This window comes from Vicia villosa, linkage group LG3 (assembly GCF_029867415.1).
Source record: "Vicia villosa cultivar HV-30 ecotype Madison, WI linkage group LG3, Vvil1.0, whole genome shotgun sequence".
Classification (NCBI taxonomy): domain Eukaryota; kingdom Viridiplantae; phylum Streptophyta; class Magnoliopsida; order Fabales; family Fabaceae; genus Vicia; species Vicia villosa.
This window is the reverse complement of record NC_081182.1, coordinates 91,343,340-91,363,597: the sequence shown is the minus strand read 5'-3', so window position 1 is coordinate 91,363,597 and position 20,258 is coordinate 91,343,340. Positions and strand designations below refer to the sequence as shown.

General features: G+C 34.9%; 1 protein-coding gene across 1 annotated transcript; it reads left to right on the top strand.

Annotated features, from left to right (window-relative positions):
- Window positions 1-478: 478 nt before the first annotated feature.
- LOC131656334 (isoleucine N-monooxygenase 1-like) lies at window positions 479-2,255 on the top strand. The gene is made up of 2 exons (XM_058926069.1): window positions 479-1,474; window positions 1,572-2,255. Exons 1-2 carry the CDS (start codon window positions 494-496, stop codon window positions 2,202-2,204), a joined length of 1,614 nt encoding a protein of 537 aa, XP_058782052.1. The 5' UTR covers window positions 479-493; the 3' UTR covers window positions 2,205-2,255.
- Window positions 2,256-20,258: the final 18,003 nt, after the last annotated feature.

Below are 20,258 nucleotides of genomic sequence, written 5' to 3'. Positions count from 1 at the left end.
CATCTCTCTTATTAAAAAAAAAGGTTAATTGTATTTTTCCATGTCAAATGCATTTAAATAATTCTCATACACATTTAATAACAAACTAAAATTATTTAATTATTTAAATAATATTCAAACACGTTTAAATAATTTTTTTTAACAATATTTAATTTTATAATTAATTTTAGTTTATATGATATTTTATATAAATTTTAGTTTACATAAATTTTTATTTTGTAAGAAATAAATATTTAAATTTTATTTAAATATTATTTCAGTTTGTATGATTTTAAATATGTTCAAAAATTAAACATACTTAAAAGGATAAATATTTAAATATGTTTAAATTTGATTTTGAAAAATTAATTTATTATTAAATATGCTTGAATATTATTTAAATATAATTTTGATACGTATGCATTTTGTTTAAATAGTTTAATGTGTATATATATATAAATAGGAGCACTCCAACTTCTCCTAACAGACCAAACTCAACATCATTTTCCAAGCTATGATGAGTTACATTTGTAGCTTCCTTTTGTTACTCCCTCAATCCTTTTGTCCTCTTTTCCTTGTTATGTTTTTATGCTTTATGTCTATCAAAACCCTAAGATATCATTTGATGTGTATGAAATCAAAAATACCAAAATTGCCCCCAGGTCCCAAACCATGGCCTATAGTTGGCAATCTTCCTGAAATGCTTGCAAGCGAATCTCCAACTAGGTGGATACACAAAATAATGGAAGAAATGAACACTGAAATAGCATGTATCCGCCTAGGAAATGTCCATGTTATCCCTATTACATGTCCCACCATTGCTCTTGAATTCTTAAGAAAACATGATGCTGAGTTTGCATCAAGACCAATATCCATGTCCACTGACATCATCAGCAACGGTTTCTTGACAACAGCTGTTACACCCTTTGGAGAACAATGGAAGAAAATGAAGAAAATATTCGTCAACGAACTATTCTCCCCCCACAAACATCAATGGCTCACAAACAAAAGAAATGAAGAAGCTGATAACCTTATGTTTTATGTCTACAACCAATGCAAAAATGTGAATGATAATGATCTTGTGAATGTTAGGAACATCGCGCGACATTATTGTTGTAATTTGATGAGGAAATTGGTTTTTAACACAAGGTATTTCGGAGAAGGTAGGAATGATGGAGGTCCTGGTTTGGAGGAAGTTGAACATGTAGATGCTATTTTCACATTGCTTAGGTATGTTTTTGCTTTTTGTGTTTCGGATTATATGCCATCGTTGAGAGGACTTGACATCGATGGACACGAGAGAAAGGTGAAGGATGCTATGAGTATTGTGAACAAGTATAATGATCCAATCATTGAAAAGAGAATTGAAAAATGGAGAAAAGATGGATCGAAAACTAGTGCTGATGTAGAGGACATACTCGATATTCTAATCACTCTCAAAGACGTGAACAATGAACCATTATTGACAACGGAGGAAATCAAGGCTCAAGCTCTAGTAATAATATATTCTTCTCACTTTTATTTTGATCCGTTACACATCGAATTTTCTCTACACTTGTTATTCACATACAGAATTGTACAAAATTATGCAGGAACTCGTGTTGGGAGGAGTGGACAATCCATCGCATGCAGCTGAATTTGCAATATCAGAAATGATAAATCAGCCCGAGTTACTTCAACGAGCGACCCAAGAATTGGACAATATCGTAGGCAAACAAAGACTAGTCCAAGAATCGGACATTCCAAATCTCAACTACGTTAAAGCTTGTGCGAAGGAAGCTTTTCGTCTTCATCCCATTACAATTTTCAATCCTCCCCATGTCTCAATGGAGAACATAATGGTTGGTGATTACATGATCCCGAAAGGTAGCCATGTGATTCTAAGCAAACAAGGACTCGGACGAAATCCAAAAGTTTGGAATGAACCTCGCAAATTTAAACCAGAACGCCATCTAAAAAGCGATGGATCTATGGTAGTTTTAGGGGAACCAGATTTGAAGTTGATATCGTTTAGTACCGGAAGACGTGCTTGTCCTGGAATTGTAATTGGAACCACAATGACTGTGATGTTATTGGGTAGGTTGCTCCATGGCTTCAAATGGAGTGGACCTCCTAATGTATCAACTGTGGATCTTCTTAAGTATTCTAATGGTGATAGATACATTGGAGGGCCACTTGTAGCAATAGCAGAGCCAAGATTGGCAGCAGAATTGTATCATCCATGAAATATTTGAAATTTTAATTGGGCTTCAAATAATCTTTTATATGAATATGATAATGTTTAATTAACTAGGAGAAATTAAGCAACATGTAAGGTTAATAATGCTCAAATAATTAAATCTATTAAGGCTTAAAACCTTGGGAAGATTACTTCCACTTATACTTGAGAACTGCAACACAATCAAACATGTACATCTTTGACATGATCATTAATTGAAATGATGAAAGAATATTTAGCTTCTAAATTAGACCTACGTGATAGAAGTTGAAACTTGTAAAGTGTTATGATGAAACTTGTAAGAGCATCTCCAATGGTGCAACTTACATTTGAGTTCTTTATGGGACCCACTAAGCCACATCATATTAAAAGAATTTATTTAATTTTAACATTAATAAAAATTTGATATGGGTCCCACAACTTTACCTCATAACTTGATTTGATTGGGTACTACAATCCTTTAGTTGTTGCATTGCAATGCAACTCTATTATGACATGGCAAATTTTTTAAATATTTAATTATTAAATTAATGGTACAGGTGGAGAACTCAATAGAAAAAACTACCATTGGAGATGGTCTAAAGTGTTATGATGGGCAGAAGCTTTAAAGTGTAGTTATCAACTTATAGGAGTCTTTGACTATAATGCCACATTTGACAAAAATATTTCCAATATGCCATGCATCTCTCAAAATTTATTTCCTTGTGTTAATTTTTTGCATTTTTTTAAAGTTAAAAATTCCTTTTATCATAAGAGAACATATTATAGTCCGCCATCTTCAGGGGTGGTCCTGAGCACGGGCTCGCGGGGCGGGAGCTCGGGGCCCCATAATTTTAGGGGCACCAAAAAAAAATTCTCACCCCTATAAATATTAAAAGAGAATATTTTTATTACAAAAATACTTGTTAAAAATATTTTTTTTAAAAAATACTGGTTAACAAAATTATAGGGACACTACTTAATAAAAGAATGTAATTTCTCATAAATAAAATATGGAGTAGAATAAAATCAATTAATATATCCATAATTTTAGCAACTAGAGAGTTTAATTGCGACACTAAAATTAAAACAATGATATAGAAAATATTTTATATTATTGATCCCAAAATTAAGAGTGGAGCACTATTTCAACTAGTTGAACAAGATAATGATTCCTAAAATAAGAGTCAAGTCAAATCTTTAACAACTCATGAAATTGGAAACTTTGAATTTTTAGTAGCTATGATTATTTGATTTGAATTGTTAAATGTTGTTAATGAAATTAGCAAAAGTTTGTAAAAAAAAGACATGTGTATTGATGTGGCTATAGAACTAGTAAAAGGTTTGATCAAGAATTTGAAAAAAAATATAGAGAATCTGGATTTATAAATGCTAAGGCTAGTGCTGAAAAGATTGAGAATGAAATAGAGACTGGATGTGTGTTTATTCAAAAACGTCAAATTAGTAGAAAACAACACTATGATGAAAATCCATCTCAACCCACACAACTGAATCTTGAGTCTACCGAAGAGTCTTTTTAAAATCATTATTTCTTATATACTGTAGATCAAACAATTGGCTCACTCGATAGAAGATTTGAGCAGTATAGAACATATGAAAATAATTTTGAATTCTTGTTTAGTATTGAAAGGCTTAGATCATTATTTGAAAGAAACTTGAAAGCATGTTGAAAACATCTTGAAACTTGTTTAAAACATGACGATTCTCTTGATCTTGATGGTGAAGTGTTGTTTGAAGAATTGAAAGTTATTAGAAAAATTTTAACAGTTGAATCAAAATCAAGCTATATGATATTGAGTTCTTTAAAGACTTTTAATTATTTTCCTAATGCACGCATAGATTATAGAGTAATATTGTCTATTTCTATCGGTGTTGCATCTGCTGAAAGAAGTTTTTCTAAATTAAAATTCTTAAAATCTTATTTGAGATCTACTATGTCACAAGATAGATTAAATAAACTTGCGTTGATTTCAATTGAAAATATTTTTTTGAAGAACCTTGATTATGAACAAATTATTAACGATTTTTCAACAAAAAATGCTAAGAGGACGATATTTAAATAATTTTAGAGGTTTGGTCAAATTTTTTATAGAAAAAAAGACGGGATAAGAAGAAGAATAAGTCTCTTTATAGTGGTTTCTGTTTTGATTAGTATAAATATTGATTCAAGATCTATATTTTTATTATTTTTGCACAATGTCAAATGAAAATGTGTTTTTATCCAATCATTTCTTTTATTCTTATGTATTTATTATTAAAAAATTATAGGGACACCACTATTTTGATTCGTCTAAAACACGCAAATTCAAAGGACCGACCCTGGCCATCTCTAATAATGGAAGCGGTCTGTGCACAATGAAGCGGTCTGTGTTTTCTGTCTAATGCAGGAGGAGGATTTAACCCACATCATGCTGAACTGTCATAAGCTGAAGTCCTTTTGGAGGAAAATACATATTTGGCTCAATGTGGACATTCCTGTCATGCAAGATTGTTGCTGCCACTTGCTGAAGTGCATTGACTTGCTTAGGGATAACATGTCTGGCTGCAGAATTGGAGCTATTTGGTTGACAATTTGCTGGTGTATTTGGAAAGTCAGAAACGATATCGTCTTCAACAGTGCAGTCTTGGACGAAGAAGAGCTATTTTTCGCGGTTTTGTGGTTTTCTTGGTGGTGGCTCGCTATTGAATCAAAGGATAGAATTTCTTGTAACTTTTACGAATGGTTTAAAAACCCGGCGGTTTGTATCTAATTATCTGTTTTTCTGTATCGGTTTCTCTTCTTGTAATGGGTTGGGGTACCCCTAGTACCTTTTATCTCAATACAAGTGTTGCTTATTAAAAAAAAAATCTCTAATAATGAAAGATATTTTTAATTTTAAAAACGTAAAAAGATGGCAGAATGACGATATACTTTGAGAAGGTGACATATTAAAAATATTGTTTGTGCAAGACATTACAATCAAACGGTCAACTTATAGATCCATGAAAAAGGTTTGAATCAAAAAAAAAAAAATAGATCCATGAAAAAGGTTATTTGCTTACAAAATTTATCAAAATTGGGTTAAGATATTTCTCATATTTATTTGTCTCTCCATTTTTTTCATTCCTTTAATTTTGAGAGTAAAAAACACGTATATTTAAAATATGTGACATATAATTAATATTTATTTGATTTTATATATATATTAATAGATTTTTCAAATTTTTTTAAGAAATGGAGATGATCTTTACCCATTAAAATTGTGTGATGAATTAGTTACACTAGTGAGAATGTTATCTAAACACTATTTGACTCAACATTTTTAATATGTCACCCTCTCAAAGTTGGTCCCTGAAATGAAAAAAAAATTTAAAAATAAGAATTTTGTGTCTTAAATAAATAATAGTTGTTATCTAAAATAAAATAGATATTTTTTTGATAATAGTTTGTAAGAAAAAGAAAATTTTTGACATTTAAAAATATAAATTTTGTGTGTCAAACAAAAAAATTATTAATTAAAATAAAATAAGTATTTTGTATATAATGATTCGTGAGAAAAAAAAATATTTTGACATTTGAAAAATAAGAATTTCGTGTCTTAAATAAAGATAATTGTTAATTAAAATAAAATAAGTTTTTTTTTGATAATGGCATGTGAAAAAAATAGATATTTTAACATTTAAATATAAGAATTGTGTATCTCAAATAAAAATAATTATAATATGAATGAATTATATTTTAACATAATACTCTTTAGTCATTCATTTGTTTTTTTATATTAAAACTCATTTTAAATTACTATTCAATGAAATACATTAGTTGTGTGTATTTCTTTATAATTAATTTTAATTAATATTTTATAATTATTTTTGTTTAGAAGATATAGAAATTTAATTTTAAGTACTTGATTATTAACAAGTAGTTGTCATGTGTAAGTGTATGCTCCAACATAACTCTTTAATGACTCTTTTCCATTAAAAGAAATTTAAAACAATGAAATATAAAAAGATTATAATTCATGTGTTAATTACTTAATTGTATTTATTCTCTTCTTCTGTTTTTATGTCGAATACTTAAAATATAGTGACATTCTTTAATGACTAATTAAGCTAAAAACACATATAACAATAAAAATATGCAAATCTTATAACTATATTAAATATCTATTTTCTTTTTTATTAATATAAAATATAATATTTTAAAGAAATGTTAAACGTGTCAAAATTTAATCTATTTTCTAATGTTTAAATGTAGAAGGTCATTCGTTTCTACCAACTTGATATCACAACACAATTGTGTCGATCAACAGAAATTATATGCTATTTTAATCACACCAACCGACCATGATCCTTTTTTCTCAAAGGACAACAATCAATGTTGATGTTGTTTTTTTTTTTTTTTTTAACAAGGGATATATTGAAGGGAAAATTAGGGGTTCTCCAACCCGGATACAAAAACGACCCTAAGCCGACAAAAAATAATATTACAACCAATTACAATTACGACAAGTAAGACCATGGATCTTTGTAAAAATCGTAAAAACTACAATTGGAATAAGTAATATTGTTGTAGGAGGACCACCTCCAAACCAAAAATTTGATGCTCCAAACCATATTGTTTATGTTCCACACATCATTCCTAAAACAAAAACCATTCCTTGTCATCCATATGATCCAAGTTGTGGCTAACCAAAACACCCCCAATTTTCCGCTTTTAATCTTTTTACTACGGCTCAACGAATGCCATTCCACAAAAAACGGGATACACTCTTCCTCCGACCAACCCGAAAAACCCACCCACGAAGCAATTTCTTTCCAAACCAACTTAATCACATAACATTTAGAAAACAAATGGTCCGCCTCTTCGACATGAGAATCACAAAAAATACACATTAAATTATCATGATTTAGATTAATGCCTCTAAACACCAATAAGTCTTTAGTCGGTAACCTATTCAAAAAAAGCCTCCAACCAAACGCCTTTATCTTAAAGGGAACATCCGCTTTCCAATTCATATTGAAAGTCTCTTCACACTTAACCGGAGGACCATAAGGAATACGCCTAGAAGCATAAAAGCTATAATAAGAAGAAACCGAATAACCGTAATTCAAAGTCCAACAACCAATCTACCTCATCCTTCGAATCACTCAAGCTACCGAAATTAACCAAAAGCTCCTTCAACTCCGAAAGGGAATGTAAGAAATCCGCATCCCTTCCAACAACCAAGATGCCAAGATCTCCCCACTTCCAAACCCCATCAAACCACCCTCCCATAACCGCTACCGAAACCTTTTTTAAAGAAGAAGCCAAAAAAAGTTCCGGAAAAACCTCCTTTAAAAAACAATTATTCCACCAACAAGATTCCCAAAAAGGGGTATTAAAACCATTTCCCACCTTGAACTTACAATTCGCTACAATGGGATCAATATGCAATGGATTAGAAGAAACAATACTAACCTTCAAAATATCTCTCCACCAAAGAGAAGAAGAAGCACATTTGAAAGAATCTCCATCACAAAACAATTGCAAACACAAATCTCCGTAGCGGGCCTTTAACACATCTAACCATAAGAATTTATGACCTTGTACTATCCTCCATCTCCACTTGTTCAAGAGAGCCAAATTAAATTCGGCTATATTTTTTATTCCCAATCCGCCTTTCTCTTGAGGAAGAGTCACACCTTTCCAACCAACCCAATGAATATTCCTTTTATCCTCCCCTCCTTCCCATAAAAAATTGCTTTGAATTGTCGTTACCACTTTAACGACTCTTGCCGGCATCTTGTAAAAAGACAAAGTGAAAATTGCTAAAGAACTCAAAATAGACTTTAAAAGAGTAATCCTACCTCCAAGATTAAGCATTCTATTCTTCCATCCCGCTAATCTCTTTTTCATTTTCTCCACTAAAGATGTCCAAGTGGCTTCCTTCCTAGGAGCTACCGATCGGGATTCCAAGAAAAAGGAAATTACTACTTTCAATCTTGCACGAAAGAAAGTAAGCCGCGGCTTCCAAAAAAAGAGGAGACACATTAATACCGATCAATTTGCTTTTGTGAAAGTTAATACCGAGGCCCGAAACAAGTTCGAAAGATCTCAAAACAATCTTCAAGGCCTTGACATGTTTCCAAGACCCCTTTCCAACCAACAAAGTGTCGTCCGCAAATTGAAGAATATCCACCCCACGCCTTCTATTAATATCAAAGTGCTCAAATTCACCTATTTCAATAGATTTTCTAACAAGTCTCGCGAGAGCCTCCGCCACCAAGACAAAAAGAAAAGGAGATAATGGATCGCCTTGTCTTAAACCTCTATTAACAACAAATTCCTTTGTTGGACTACCATTAACCATCACCGACATATCACTTTTGAAAACCAATAGCTCCATCCACTTCCTCCATTTATCTCCAAAACCCATCTTAACTAAAAGAAACCGAAGAAAGTCCCATGAGACCTTATCGTAAGCTTTTTCAAAGTCTACTTTGAAAAGTAAACAAGAACCCCCCTCCTTTCTAGCATAATCTACCACTTCATTGGCCACTAAAACTCCATCAAGTAATTGTCTACCCGGAACAAATGCACTTTGACAATGCGAAACAATCAAATTCAAAACTTTTTTCAACCTACCCGCCAACATTTTGGCCACAACTTTATACATACAACCCACTAAGCATATGGGCCTATAGTCGTCCAAACATAACTGATTAGAACCCTTCGGAATCAAAGCTAAGAAAGAAGAAGTAATTACCTTAGTCAATTCGCCTCCTTTGAAAACGTGATCAAAATACTTCAAAATATCACTTCTAAAAAACGGCCAACATTTTTTTATAAAAAGAAAAGAGTATCCATCCGGTCCCGGACTCTTAGATCCGCCACAATTCCCAACCGCTTCCATTATTTCTTCCTTTTGGAAAGGTCTCTCAAGCCAAACTTTCTCATCCTCACTAATCATATCAAAAGAAATCCCTTCAAGACTAGTGGAGCCAACATCAATTCCACCGAATTTTCTAGAAAAATGTTGAAACACTTCCTCCTTTATGCCCTCCACCGAATCCAACACTCCTCTACTAGAGTTGATAGGCCCGATGTGATTACGACTTCTTTTCTCCTTCATAACTTTATGAAAAAAACAACTATTGGAATCCCCCTCATTAAGCCATCTCATTCTAGATTAATTTTTGAACAAGCATGTTCTCTTTAATTCTCAACCTTCACCAAAATCTACTAGTAGCTTCTTGTAATACGGTGAACTGACTTTATTTGAAATGTGCGGATAGCAAGAGTCGCCACCGACTTTTATTTTATCCAATTTAATAGAAAGGCTAAAAGAACAGGAAAAGACCTTTTAAAAAGATTTTGAGTTCGGGGGATAAGTTATACAAAGGGAAGGTGTAAGGCATCCTTTGCATCCATGGTTATCCATGGGCTCTTAATTGCTTAGCTCACTTTGTTTGTTTGAAAAGTTTGAATAAGAAAAGATTCGTTTTAAGGACTTTAGCTTGTAAATAAGCGTAGCCTTGTTTTGAAAGTATTTGAAAAATGAGTGGGAAAAGTACTTTTGATTTGAATTTGAATCGAGCAAGCAATTAAAAGCTACTTACCCTAAGTTTGAAAAAATGTTCTTTTAGCTTTTCAGATGAAAGGGTCTATCCATACCATAAGAGGGCAGAAAGTCTTTCAATTAGATGTGAAGGGTCATCGAGAATAATCGTTCGCCACAAGACTGTCCCTTGCCATAAAGAGGGCAGGTAGTCTAAGGGAAGGATATAATAGTCATTTTATCTGTTTAGGCATCATGCGAGGATACCTTAGCAATTGGGACAATCATTTTATACCGAGGCGACTTCGAGGGACTAGATGATTTTCAATCTCTTTAGGCAACCTTGCTTTAGGCATCCTCGGAATCGAGGGACGTGACTATTTAGTACAATTAGAGGCAACAAGCAACAGATGAATAAGGCAACAAGGCAACGAGAGGAATTACCCTAAAGGTGGGTGTGTGACACAATCACGTGGTTAACTTCGATGATATTTATCTTATAAGTTAGTGATCTAGGTTCAATTAATAATCTTGCACTCCCTATTTTACTAACCACGCAGTTTAAAATTGCAGAAATTAAAGGCAGAAAAATAAAAGCTCCTACGCTATTACAATAAACACCTGCGGGGACGAGGGGAATTAAGGCAAAAATAAGAGAGAATAATAATTAACAAAAATTCTTGAATGCCTTGATCTTCTCGAACCCTCGATAAATTCTGAAAATTAATAGGAAAATAATAGCGGTGAGTGTAGGAGAGATTCATCGACATTTGAAAATAAACCCTAATTCATATTACAAGGCAAAATAAAAATAAAAATAATATTTAAACAAAAAAGGAGCCAGAAACTTAGCTTTTTGATTAAAGGCGCGTGATCGGAGGATACGGGGTAACCCTGAAAAATTCGCACAAAGAAAAAAAAAACTTTTAGTGTATGAATGATCTATGAACCTTAAGGCTATGTTTGGGAGTTTGGAGGGGAAGGGAGGGGAGGGCTTTAAAAAATATGAAGAATTGGGTGAAAAGGGTAAAAAGATTTTGGGTAGGAGGGTTTTGGAGGGTTTGAGTTTATTCATAACATCAAAAACCCCATAAAATGGAGGAACTCAAAAATTGTATTGTAGGAGGGTTTTGGAGAGTTTTGAAGGGCTTACATAAATTTTCCAAATATGTTTTAGGTTGTTATAGTATTATGAAAATTAAAAATTTATTAATGATAATGACTCTTTTATCATTCTAAACAAAATCATTTTTTCAAAAAATGTCAAATATTTTCCTATATTTTTTCAAAATTTTATTTTTGGAAGCCTTCCCCTCCCCTCCCCTCCAAACTCCCAAACATAGCCTAAAAGGCTTACAAACCCTACCCCTAAACCTAACAGGTTTATCCAAGAAAATTTATTGTGACCTACAGGGTTTGTGAGACTAAAATATGGTTAGTGGATAACACCTACTTAATAGTGATTGATGAATAGAAATAATTGAAATAAAATCAGAATTTTAAAAAACTGGTTTAAATATAAAAAGTGAATAATTTAAGAATTATAAAAAAATCGAAAGTTTGACTAAATAAATTAAATAGTCATGAAAATATTTATTTAATTTATAAGTAACATGTTTTAAAAATAATTTTTAAAATAATAACAAAGAAAAATAGAGAAAAGAAATAAATAAAAGGATGTAATTAAAAAAAATAAAAAAAGGAATAGAAAGGACTTAGCTTCGATTCAGTGTTGTTGCTCTTGAGGGTGTACGGCGTACTGTGTTGTCTGGACCTTCAGATAAAGATCAAGATAGATCCAATGGCTGGCACATGTGGCGCATCGTACTCCTACCCCAAAGTGGTTGCGCTTGATCTGTAATGCGCGTGCAGCCAATCAATTGGAGAGAGAGAGAGTCATGCTGAATTGTTGACCAGCGAATGGATCGGAGACACGCAAGAGGAGAGAGTGTTTGGGGTTTCGATCCACCAATGAGGGGCTCAGAACGCGCCACGCCAGCCTATGCACGCCGGAGCCACCACCATCTCCGGTAGAAACTCTTTCTTCTCCGGCGAGACACCTTCGAGAACCTGCAAGATTCACGTAAAGAAGCCAAGAAAAGGGTCCCTGTACACTAAAACGGACCCTGCGAATCTGATGGTGACATTAGTTTGTCACGAAAATGCTTGTAACCTGCCATTTGAAAAACCTACATCTGAAGCCCTAACCATGGTGGCTTACGATTTGGGCATCAAAACTCACAAACAATTATGCAGAACATTCCTAAATATTGCTATGAGCATGAACCAATGCATCAACTTCATTGATTTAGCGTAAAACAACAGGTTTGAGATTCAAAATTCTTACCGAAGTGCAGACTTGTGGAGGGGATTCTGGCCACGGTTTACCTTGCCTAAGGTCTTGTTCCGGTTGCTGGCAGTCCCAGGAGTAGGAATTGATGCTCGAAACAGAATAAGAGTGGCTGGAAATTGAGGTTGAGTTTTGCCCTAGTCTTTTGTAAACTTTGAAGATTTTTGATGGTTCTTTTGGCTAGGGTTTCGTGGCAGAAAACCTTATGCTTTGCATCTGAGCATGGTGTATTTATATAATGGATGAATTAGGGCAACAACTTAGGAAAGGATCCATGAGATTGGTGACTTGGAAATATGATTGAAAATTTCTCCAAATCTTTCTATTTTTGGACCAAACTCTTCCCAATCTCTTTTCACGTGTTATTTCCCAATCAATATTGATTTTGGATTGATTGAATACTTAATGAGTGAATCACATAATTTTGTTTCATTTACATATGATTTTATTTTATTTATTTTGCATTTTAATAAATAAAACCAAAGATAAATAAACTAAAATCATAAAACAAACAATATATGACCAATGGGCCTCTTATGAACTTGAATTCATGTGGTTAACTTAAAATTAGAGGCCCAACACTTGAAAACTCCAAATTTCTCCATTTAAAGTTTCATGGATGTTTCCAAATTTACCCAACTCGCACCAACCATAACTCCTTCAGTTTTAGTCATATGAGGGTTGTATAAGACTTTTTAGGAAGCTTAATGTATCCTCTAAAGGATCTTTTTGGTTTCACCTCAATTTCATCTTCCATGTTCAAGTTATGAGCTTTTGAAATTTGAATGAGCTTGAGTATAAAAATATGGTGGGCAAATTTTGGGGTATGACAGCTGCCTCTGTTCAATCTTCTTATATCTGAGGATGTAGATTGGCACGTGTGTCTGTCAGAGTCTGAAGGTAGAAGAGGATTGAACACTAGAATACCCAAGAAATTTGCCCTGGCTGGAGCAGGGACTTTTGCCGGATACGGGCTTGAAGATTCCATCTGATATGGATAAATAGGATGTCAGAATAAGTCGTACGTTAGACTATATCCGAGCTTGGAGCATTGAAGGGCGTTTGTCGGAGATGGGCTTGAAGATGCCATCAGATGTTTGAAGAGTTGTTTGTCTAAAGCATATGCTTTTCAGACTGTATCATATGCATTGATTGTATCTGAAGGAGATTCATTAAAATGAAGTAATGTCTTACAGAAGACTACTTGGAAAGGTTCCTGAATAGATAGATCATTGACTGACGTAAAAGAGATTAGGCTTTAAATAAAGCTCAGGAAAAAGTGTCTTTGTAGAAGATTAACTGAGAGGCTCCTTGAAAGGGCAGTAGATGTCTTAGAAAATGTTGGATAAATATTTAAAGGGAGATTACCTAAAGAGGTTGAGATATGTCTTAAACAGGACTAACCTAGAAAGGCTCCTAGAAAGGATATGAATTATCTTAGAAAATATTACCTAGAAAGGTTTCTAGAAAGGATATGAATTATCTTAGAAAAGATTACCTAGAAAGGATGATAAATGTCTTAGAGAAGACTACCTAGACAGGCTCCTAGAAAGGATATGAGTTATCTTAGAAAAGATTACCTAGAAAGGTTCCTAGAAAGGATGATAAACGTCTTGGAGAAGACTACCTAGACAGGCTCCTAGAAAGGATATGATATGTCTTAAACAAGACTACCTAGAAAGGCTCCTAGAAAGGATATGAAACATCTTAGAAAAGATTACCTAGAAAGGTTCCTAGAAAGGATGAGAGGTTCTTTGATTGTTTTTGAATTATCTTTAAAGAAAGACCCGAAAGGAAGTATCAGAATTGTATTTGTCTTGAATGAGTGTTGAGATCGAATCACCGATACAATTGTATTTGCACCGTACTTGGGTGAGAATATTCTTTTGATTATGAAATGACCTGAAAAGGAAAGATTAGTTTTATGCAATGTCATGATGCATGTATTGAGATTCTCGAAATAAACGAGAGTAATGTATGTTATGAATGTATTTATGAATGATGTAGGGATGGACTATATAGCCGAAGCATATTGATAACTTTTGTATAGCAACTGCTGGTTGAGAAAATAAATCCCTGTATGCTGTTGGAGATAACGACAAGAGAATTCCTGTCTTTCGTTCGATGATATCCAGCTGGGGATTTTCGATCTTCGCTTGGGGATGAGATTGACTTAAGTGATCTGATCCTGACGTATCCTGGGGACAAGAGAGACCAGATTTCTGAGCTTCAGCTTAAATGGGAACAGCGAGTTGGAATAAACCATGCTAGAGCAGAAGATTGTGTTAGAGAACCGACAGTATCGGAGGTATGAACTCTGTTGGGGAACCAAGTCTCTGTTGGGAAGAAATTGCTTGAAGATAACTTGCTATGTGGGGATATGCTATGAAAACTGCTCTGTGGGGAAGATTCTCCGAGATTTCAACTTTCCATTGCCCCATATGTATGGTCTTTAGCTTGCGGGAGTTTACCTGCCCCTGGATTCAGTATCCTGGTATGCTTGATGTTTTAGATTACCGGAATTCGAACTTCGAAGGAGAGACAGATACTGACACCATCTGATGCCAATAGCTAGATAGTATTTGTTGAGATTTGTGACTGATGTGGCATGCCCCCAGTGATGCACTAACTTCTCTGGTTTCTTCAGTGCCTCTGAGAGATTCTACGAATTGTTATGCCCCTTGTGTAAACAAGCTTTTAGCTGATTGAGTCATGCATGCGAGACGTCTCTGCAAATTTATTTGTCGGGAGGACTTTTAGTCATTAATTATGCCCCATGCAGGTTCTTCCTGATGCCAAACATTTGAAATTACGTAGGCAAAATTGTTTTATAATGACACTCATTAAAATGCAATGCATATGTCTGTCTTGGAGTTTAAAAACAATTTTAGTAGAACAAAATATGTAAGAAAGCAATATTTGTAAAAACATGATATCAACTCAGGATTTTTGGTAAACTTTAAGGAGTCAGGATACCCTTTTTGCGACAGTACGCTTTTGAACTAACCATGCTTTAGTTAGGACTTTCAAGGGTTGTAACGTGGCTTGGTTCATGGTTTAAGAAACAAAGGATAAAGGCTCAAAGTTTATTTGTACCCATCCCAATCTTCACGATGTTCTTCGATCTTATGCTCAGTTAACTTTGCATTTAAGTTCTAGCAGGTCTTGAAGTCGTAATGTTGACATTTGATGATGGTTGAAGCACCGAAAGTTTATTTGAAAAGGCAGTCATCCTTTTTGTAATTTTTCTCTTTTGTCGAGGATTTGTAGTAACCCTTTTTTTTGACTTTATTATCCCTAACTTTTGCCTGAACTGTTTATTTTGAGATTACAGTCAGCGAGATGTTTTGATAAATCTCCTTCATAGGTTTTGACTTAACAGTTTTCTTTTTCTTTTATGGATATCGACTGCCTGACTTGAGAATTACGGGAATCCATCACTTGTGTAAAGCACCTGACAAAATTGAGTTAAATGAGTAACTACCCTGCCCTAGGTTATGATTAAAGGGTTTCAATTTGTTCGTGAAAGAAATCTCCTACACCTTAGGCTCAAAGGGGTTGACGAGGGATTAACATCCTTATATCTCCACTGTTTAGGAATTGAAACAATGCCTGTACATCGTCAGCATAGTCTGTTCAAAAGCATATTGTATGACGTTGCAGTATTGTTTTCGTCATCCTCCCTCAAAAGGCTTACAACTTTAGCGAGAGTTAAATATCATAAAGAAAACCAAGTAGAAACAAAGTTTAATATAGCAATAGGAAGAGAAATAATTCAAGACAAACGTATGCAATGCATTAATGATTATGATAAAATAAATAGAGTCTGACATAAGACGAATGTTTAAACAAACAGGAAAGAAATTGCGAATGCGAGTAAATTAATGATCTAAATAGCCATCCTTTAGACTTTGTGTGGCTTCTCTGGTTGGCCAAATTCAACGATCCCTTCTTCAATCAAGTCTTGAATTTTATGTTTCAATGGCCCACACTCTTCTGTATCGTGACCAGGACTATTTGAATGGTAAGCACATCTTGCATGATGTTTGTACCCAGGGACGGGATTAGCAGGAGCTGAGTATGGAGGAAGTAGAGTTATCAGACTTCGATCGAGCAAGTGTTGTAAAGCTTGAGCCAATGGCATGTGTAGTGGGGTAAATGACCTCTTGGGTTTTGATTTCCAAGTACGTTGGCCACCTTGTTGTTTACGTTCATCTTTCTGTTGTTGTTGTGTTGGAGCCTGACTAGAGACCAGGACTGCCCCAACGGTGTTGGATTCATTCTTTCCATTGTATGGCCTTTTTACATTACTAGAAGAAGTAGCCGCCTGAATTTTTCCGCTTCGGATACCACTTTCAACACGTTCTCCAGTCAGTATGAGTTCAGTGAATCCAGATGATGAACTTCCCAGCAAGTGACTATAGAAAGGACCAGTTAGTGTACTCATAAACATATCGACCAATTCTCTATCAATTAAGGAGGGTTTGACTCTTCCAGCTAGATCTCTCCATTTTTGAGCATACTCCTTGAAACTTTCCTCGGGTCCCATAGACATGCTTTGTAGTTGCATGCGAGTTGGTGCGAGGTCAGCATTGTATTGGTATTGCTGGTAGAAAGCAACAACCAAATCTTCTCAGGTATGGATGTTGGTGCTTTCCAGTTGATAGTACCATTCGAGTTGAGTTCCAGATAAGCTCTCTTGGAAAAAGTGGATCCATAGCTTCTTATCGGTAGTATGAGGTTGAATCTTCCTTACATAAGACCTCAAATGCAGCTTAGGACAAGAGACTCCGTCGTATTTTGCAAAAATTGGAATTTTGAATTTCGGAGGTATAACAACTCCAGAGACGAGTCCTTGATCTTCAAAATCCAGTCCAGGTACCTTCTGAATTTCCATGGCTTTCATACGTTCCTCCAGCAACTTGTATTTGTCATCAGGATGTTCATCCTCATGGTGATAGTCGTCTTCTTCTTCAGAGGGCTTGGCAGAATCATGGTTACTTTTTGCATCAGTTTTGACACTAGCATCATCATTTTGTTCATCATCGTCACTGTCTTCAGAGACTTCGGCTTCCTTGAGTTGCAAGATCGGTCTAAGATTTTTCCTCAGAGTCTTCTTGCCTTTCTTTTTCTTATTCTTGGTAAGGAGTGCTTTCAGTTCATCTTGCCCCTTGGACAAGTTCAGGATCAGATCTTGAAACTGGGCGTTTTGAGCTTAAAGGTCTTTAACTGACTGCTCGAGATACATGATGCTGAAATAAACAGCGAGGGGGTGAGAAACCTGTGGTGGAAACCTGTGATGCAATGTTATGAATGCAGATGCAATATTTTCAAGGATCTCTGAAAATTTAGTTAGCAACGTCAAAAAATGATTTGGTCGCTTCCTCGTTTGAAGAACTCTGATTTTTGGATGTTCTTCTATGGGAATCAAGCTCACCATATCTAGTGGGTCATCGCCTCTGATTCGGGATACTTCTGAATTTGAAGGTACATGGCTAGAGGAAAATAAATCCTCTTGCCCCTTGATAGGTATGATTTCTTTAAACTAGAAGGCATACGGCCAGAGGAAAATAAATCCTCTTGCCCCTTGATGGGCACGATGTCTTTGATTTGGAAGACAAATGGCCAGAGGAAAGTAAATCCTCTTGCCCCTAGATAGGAATTACGTCCTTGATAAGAGCACCTGAAATTGTGCGCCCTAAATCCCTAAGATCCTTGAAAGGGTTAGATAAATCATGTTATGCTTATGATGTCATGATGTCATGATGTTATGCAATGCATCAGGCAAAGCGTAAGATAGTAAGGACGAGTGAGTCCCACAAGAAAAACCTGCAAGAAAACCAAAGGGTTAGTAGCAAGCACAGACAAGTCACACAAGTGTCCTTAAGTTTAGAGGCTTGCTTGAAGTTCGTAGGTAAGTAACCCCCACTGAAGTTTAGTTGGTTCAACCTGTCCTATATAAAGATCGGGTTCTAGGGAGCTCACATCATTGACCTTTCTCGAAGGCGCTTATCTCAGTTCGGCAATCGAATCCCCAACCGAGACGGTCCCGAAAGTCCAGTCCATATGAGTGTAGCTTCGAGTATCAACCAACTTCAGTCGGAACCAAAGCCAGCCATCTCGCTACTTTCTAATAGGCCAAAGTCAAGTTCAACTAGGGTTCTAAGGGTGAATTAGTGCTTATGACACCACGCGGCAGCCAAGTGTTTCCTCAAGTCGGATCCCAAGGAACACCAGGACAAACCAATGTGTCACACTAACGATGGCCACCATATCAACCACATCAGTATACGCTGTGCAGTCTCCTTGGTCTCATGACATTTACCTAAGGTTCTCAGATCCGGGTTAGGATCTTTCACACATGTAAATACCCAAAACATCCTTTGAAATATAAAGCAGACAAATCAAACAATTAAAGTGATCCTAAACTTTAAGGTAACCCCTCTTTTTAATCGAAAGCATCCCCAGCAGAGTCGCCAGTTCTGTAATACGGTGAACTGACTTTATTTGAAATGTGCGGATAGCAAGAGTCGCCACCGACTTTTATTTTATCCAATTTAATAGAAAGGCTAAAAGAACAGGAAAAGACCTTTTAAAAAGATTTTGAGTTCGGGGGATAAGTTATACAAAGGGAAGGTGTAAGGCATCCTTTGCATCCATGGTTATCCATGGGCTCTTAATTGCTTAGCTCACTTTGTTTGTTTGAAAAGTTTGAATAAGAAAAGATTCGTTTTAAGGACTTTAGCTTGTAAATAAGCGTAGCCTTGTTTTGAAAGTATTTGAAAAATGAGTGGGAAAAGTACTTTTGATTTGAATTTGAATCGAGCAAGCAATTAAAAGCTACTTACCCTAAGTTTGAAAAAACGTTCTTTTAGCTTTTCAGATGAAAGGGTCTATCCATACCATAAGAGGGCAGGAAGTCTTTCAATTGGATGTGAAGGGTCATCGAGAATAATCGTTCGCCACAAGACTGTCCCTTGCCATAAAGAGGGCAGGTAGTCTAAGGGAAGGATATAATAGTCATTTTATCTGTTTAGGCATCATGCGAGGATACCTTAGCAATTGGGACAATCATTTTATACCGAGGCGACTTCGAGGGACTAGATGATTTTCAATCTCTTTAGGCAACCTTGCTTTAGGCATCCTCGGAATCGAGGGACGTGACTATTTAGTACAATTAGAGGCAACAGGCAACAGATGAATAAGGCAACAAGGCAACGAGAGGAATTACCCTAAAGGTGGGTGTGTGACACAATCACGTGGTTAACTTCGATGATATTTATCTTATAAGTTAGTGATCTAGGTTCAATTAATAATCTTGCACTCCCTATTTTACTAACCACACAGTTTAAAATTGCAGAAATTAAAGGCAGAAAAATAAAAGCTCCTACGCTATTACAATAAACACCTGCGGGGACGGGGGGAATTAAGGCAAAAAATAAGAGAGAATAATAATTAACAAAAATTCTTGAATGCCTTGATCTTCTCGAACCCTCGATCAATTCTGAAAATTAATAGGAAAATAATAGCGGTGAGTGTAGGAGAGATTCATCGACATTTGAAAATAAACCCTAATTCATATTACAAGGCAAAATAAAAATAAAAATAATATTTAAACAAAAAAGGAGCCAGAAACTTAGCTTTTTGATTAAAGGCGCGTGATCGGAGGATACGGGGTAACCCTGAAAAATTCGCACAAAGAAAAAAAAACTTTTAGTGTATGAATGATCTATGAACCTTAAAAGGCTTACAAACCCTACCCCTAAACCTAACAGGTTTATCCAAGAAAATTTATTGTGACCTACAGGGTTTGTATGGCTAAAATATGGTTAGTGGATAACACCTACTTAATAGTGATTGATGAATAGAAATAATTGAAATAAAATCAGAATTTTAAAAAACTGGTTTAAATATAAAAAGTGAATAATTTAAGAATTATAAAAAAATCGAAAGTTTGACTAAATAAATTAAATAGTCATGAAAATATTTATTTAATTTATAAGTAACATGTTTTAAAAATAATTTTTAAAATAATAACAAAGAAAAATAGAGAAAAGAAATAAATAAAAGGATGTAATTAAAAAAATAAAAAAAGATAAAGAAAGGACTTAGCTTCGATTCAGTGTTGTTGCTCTTGAGGGTGTACGGCTTACTGTGTTGTCTGGACCTTCAGATCAAGATCAAGATAGATCCA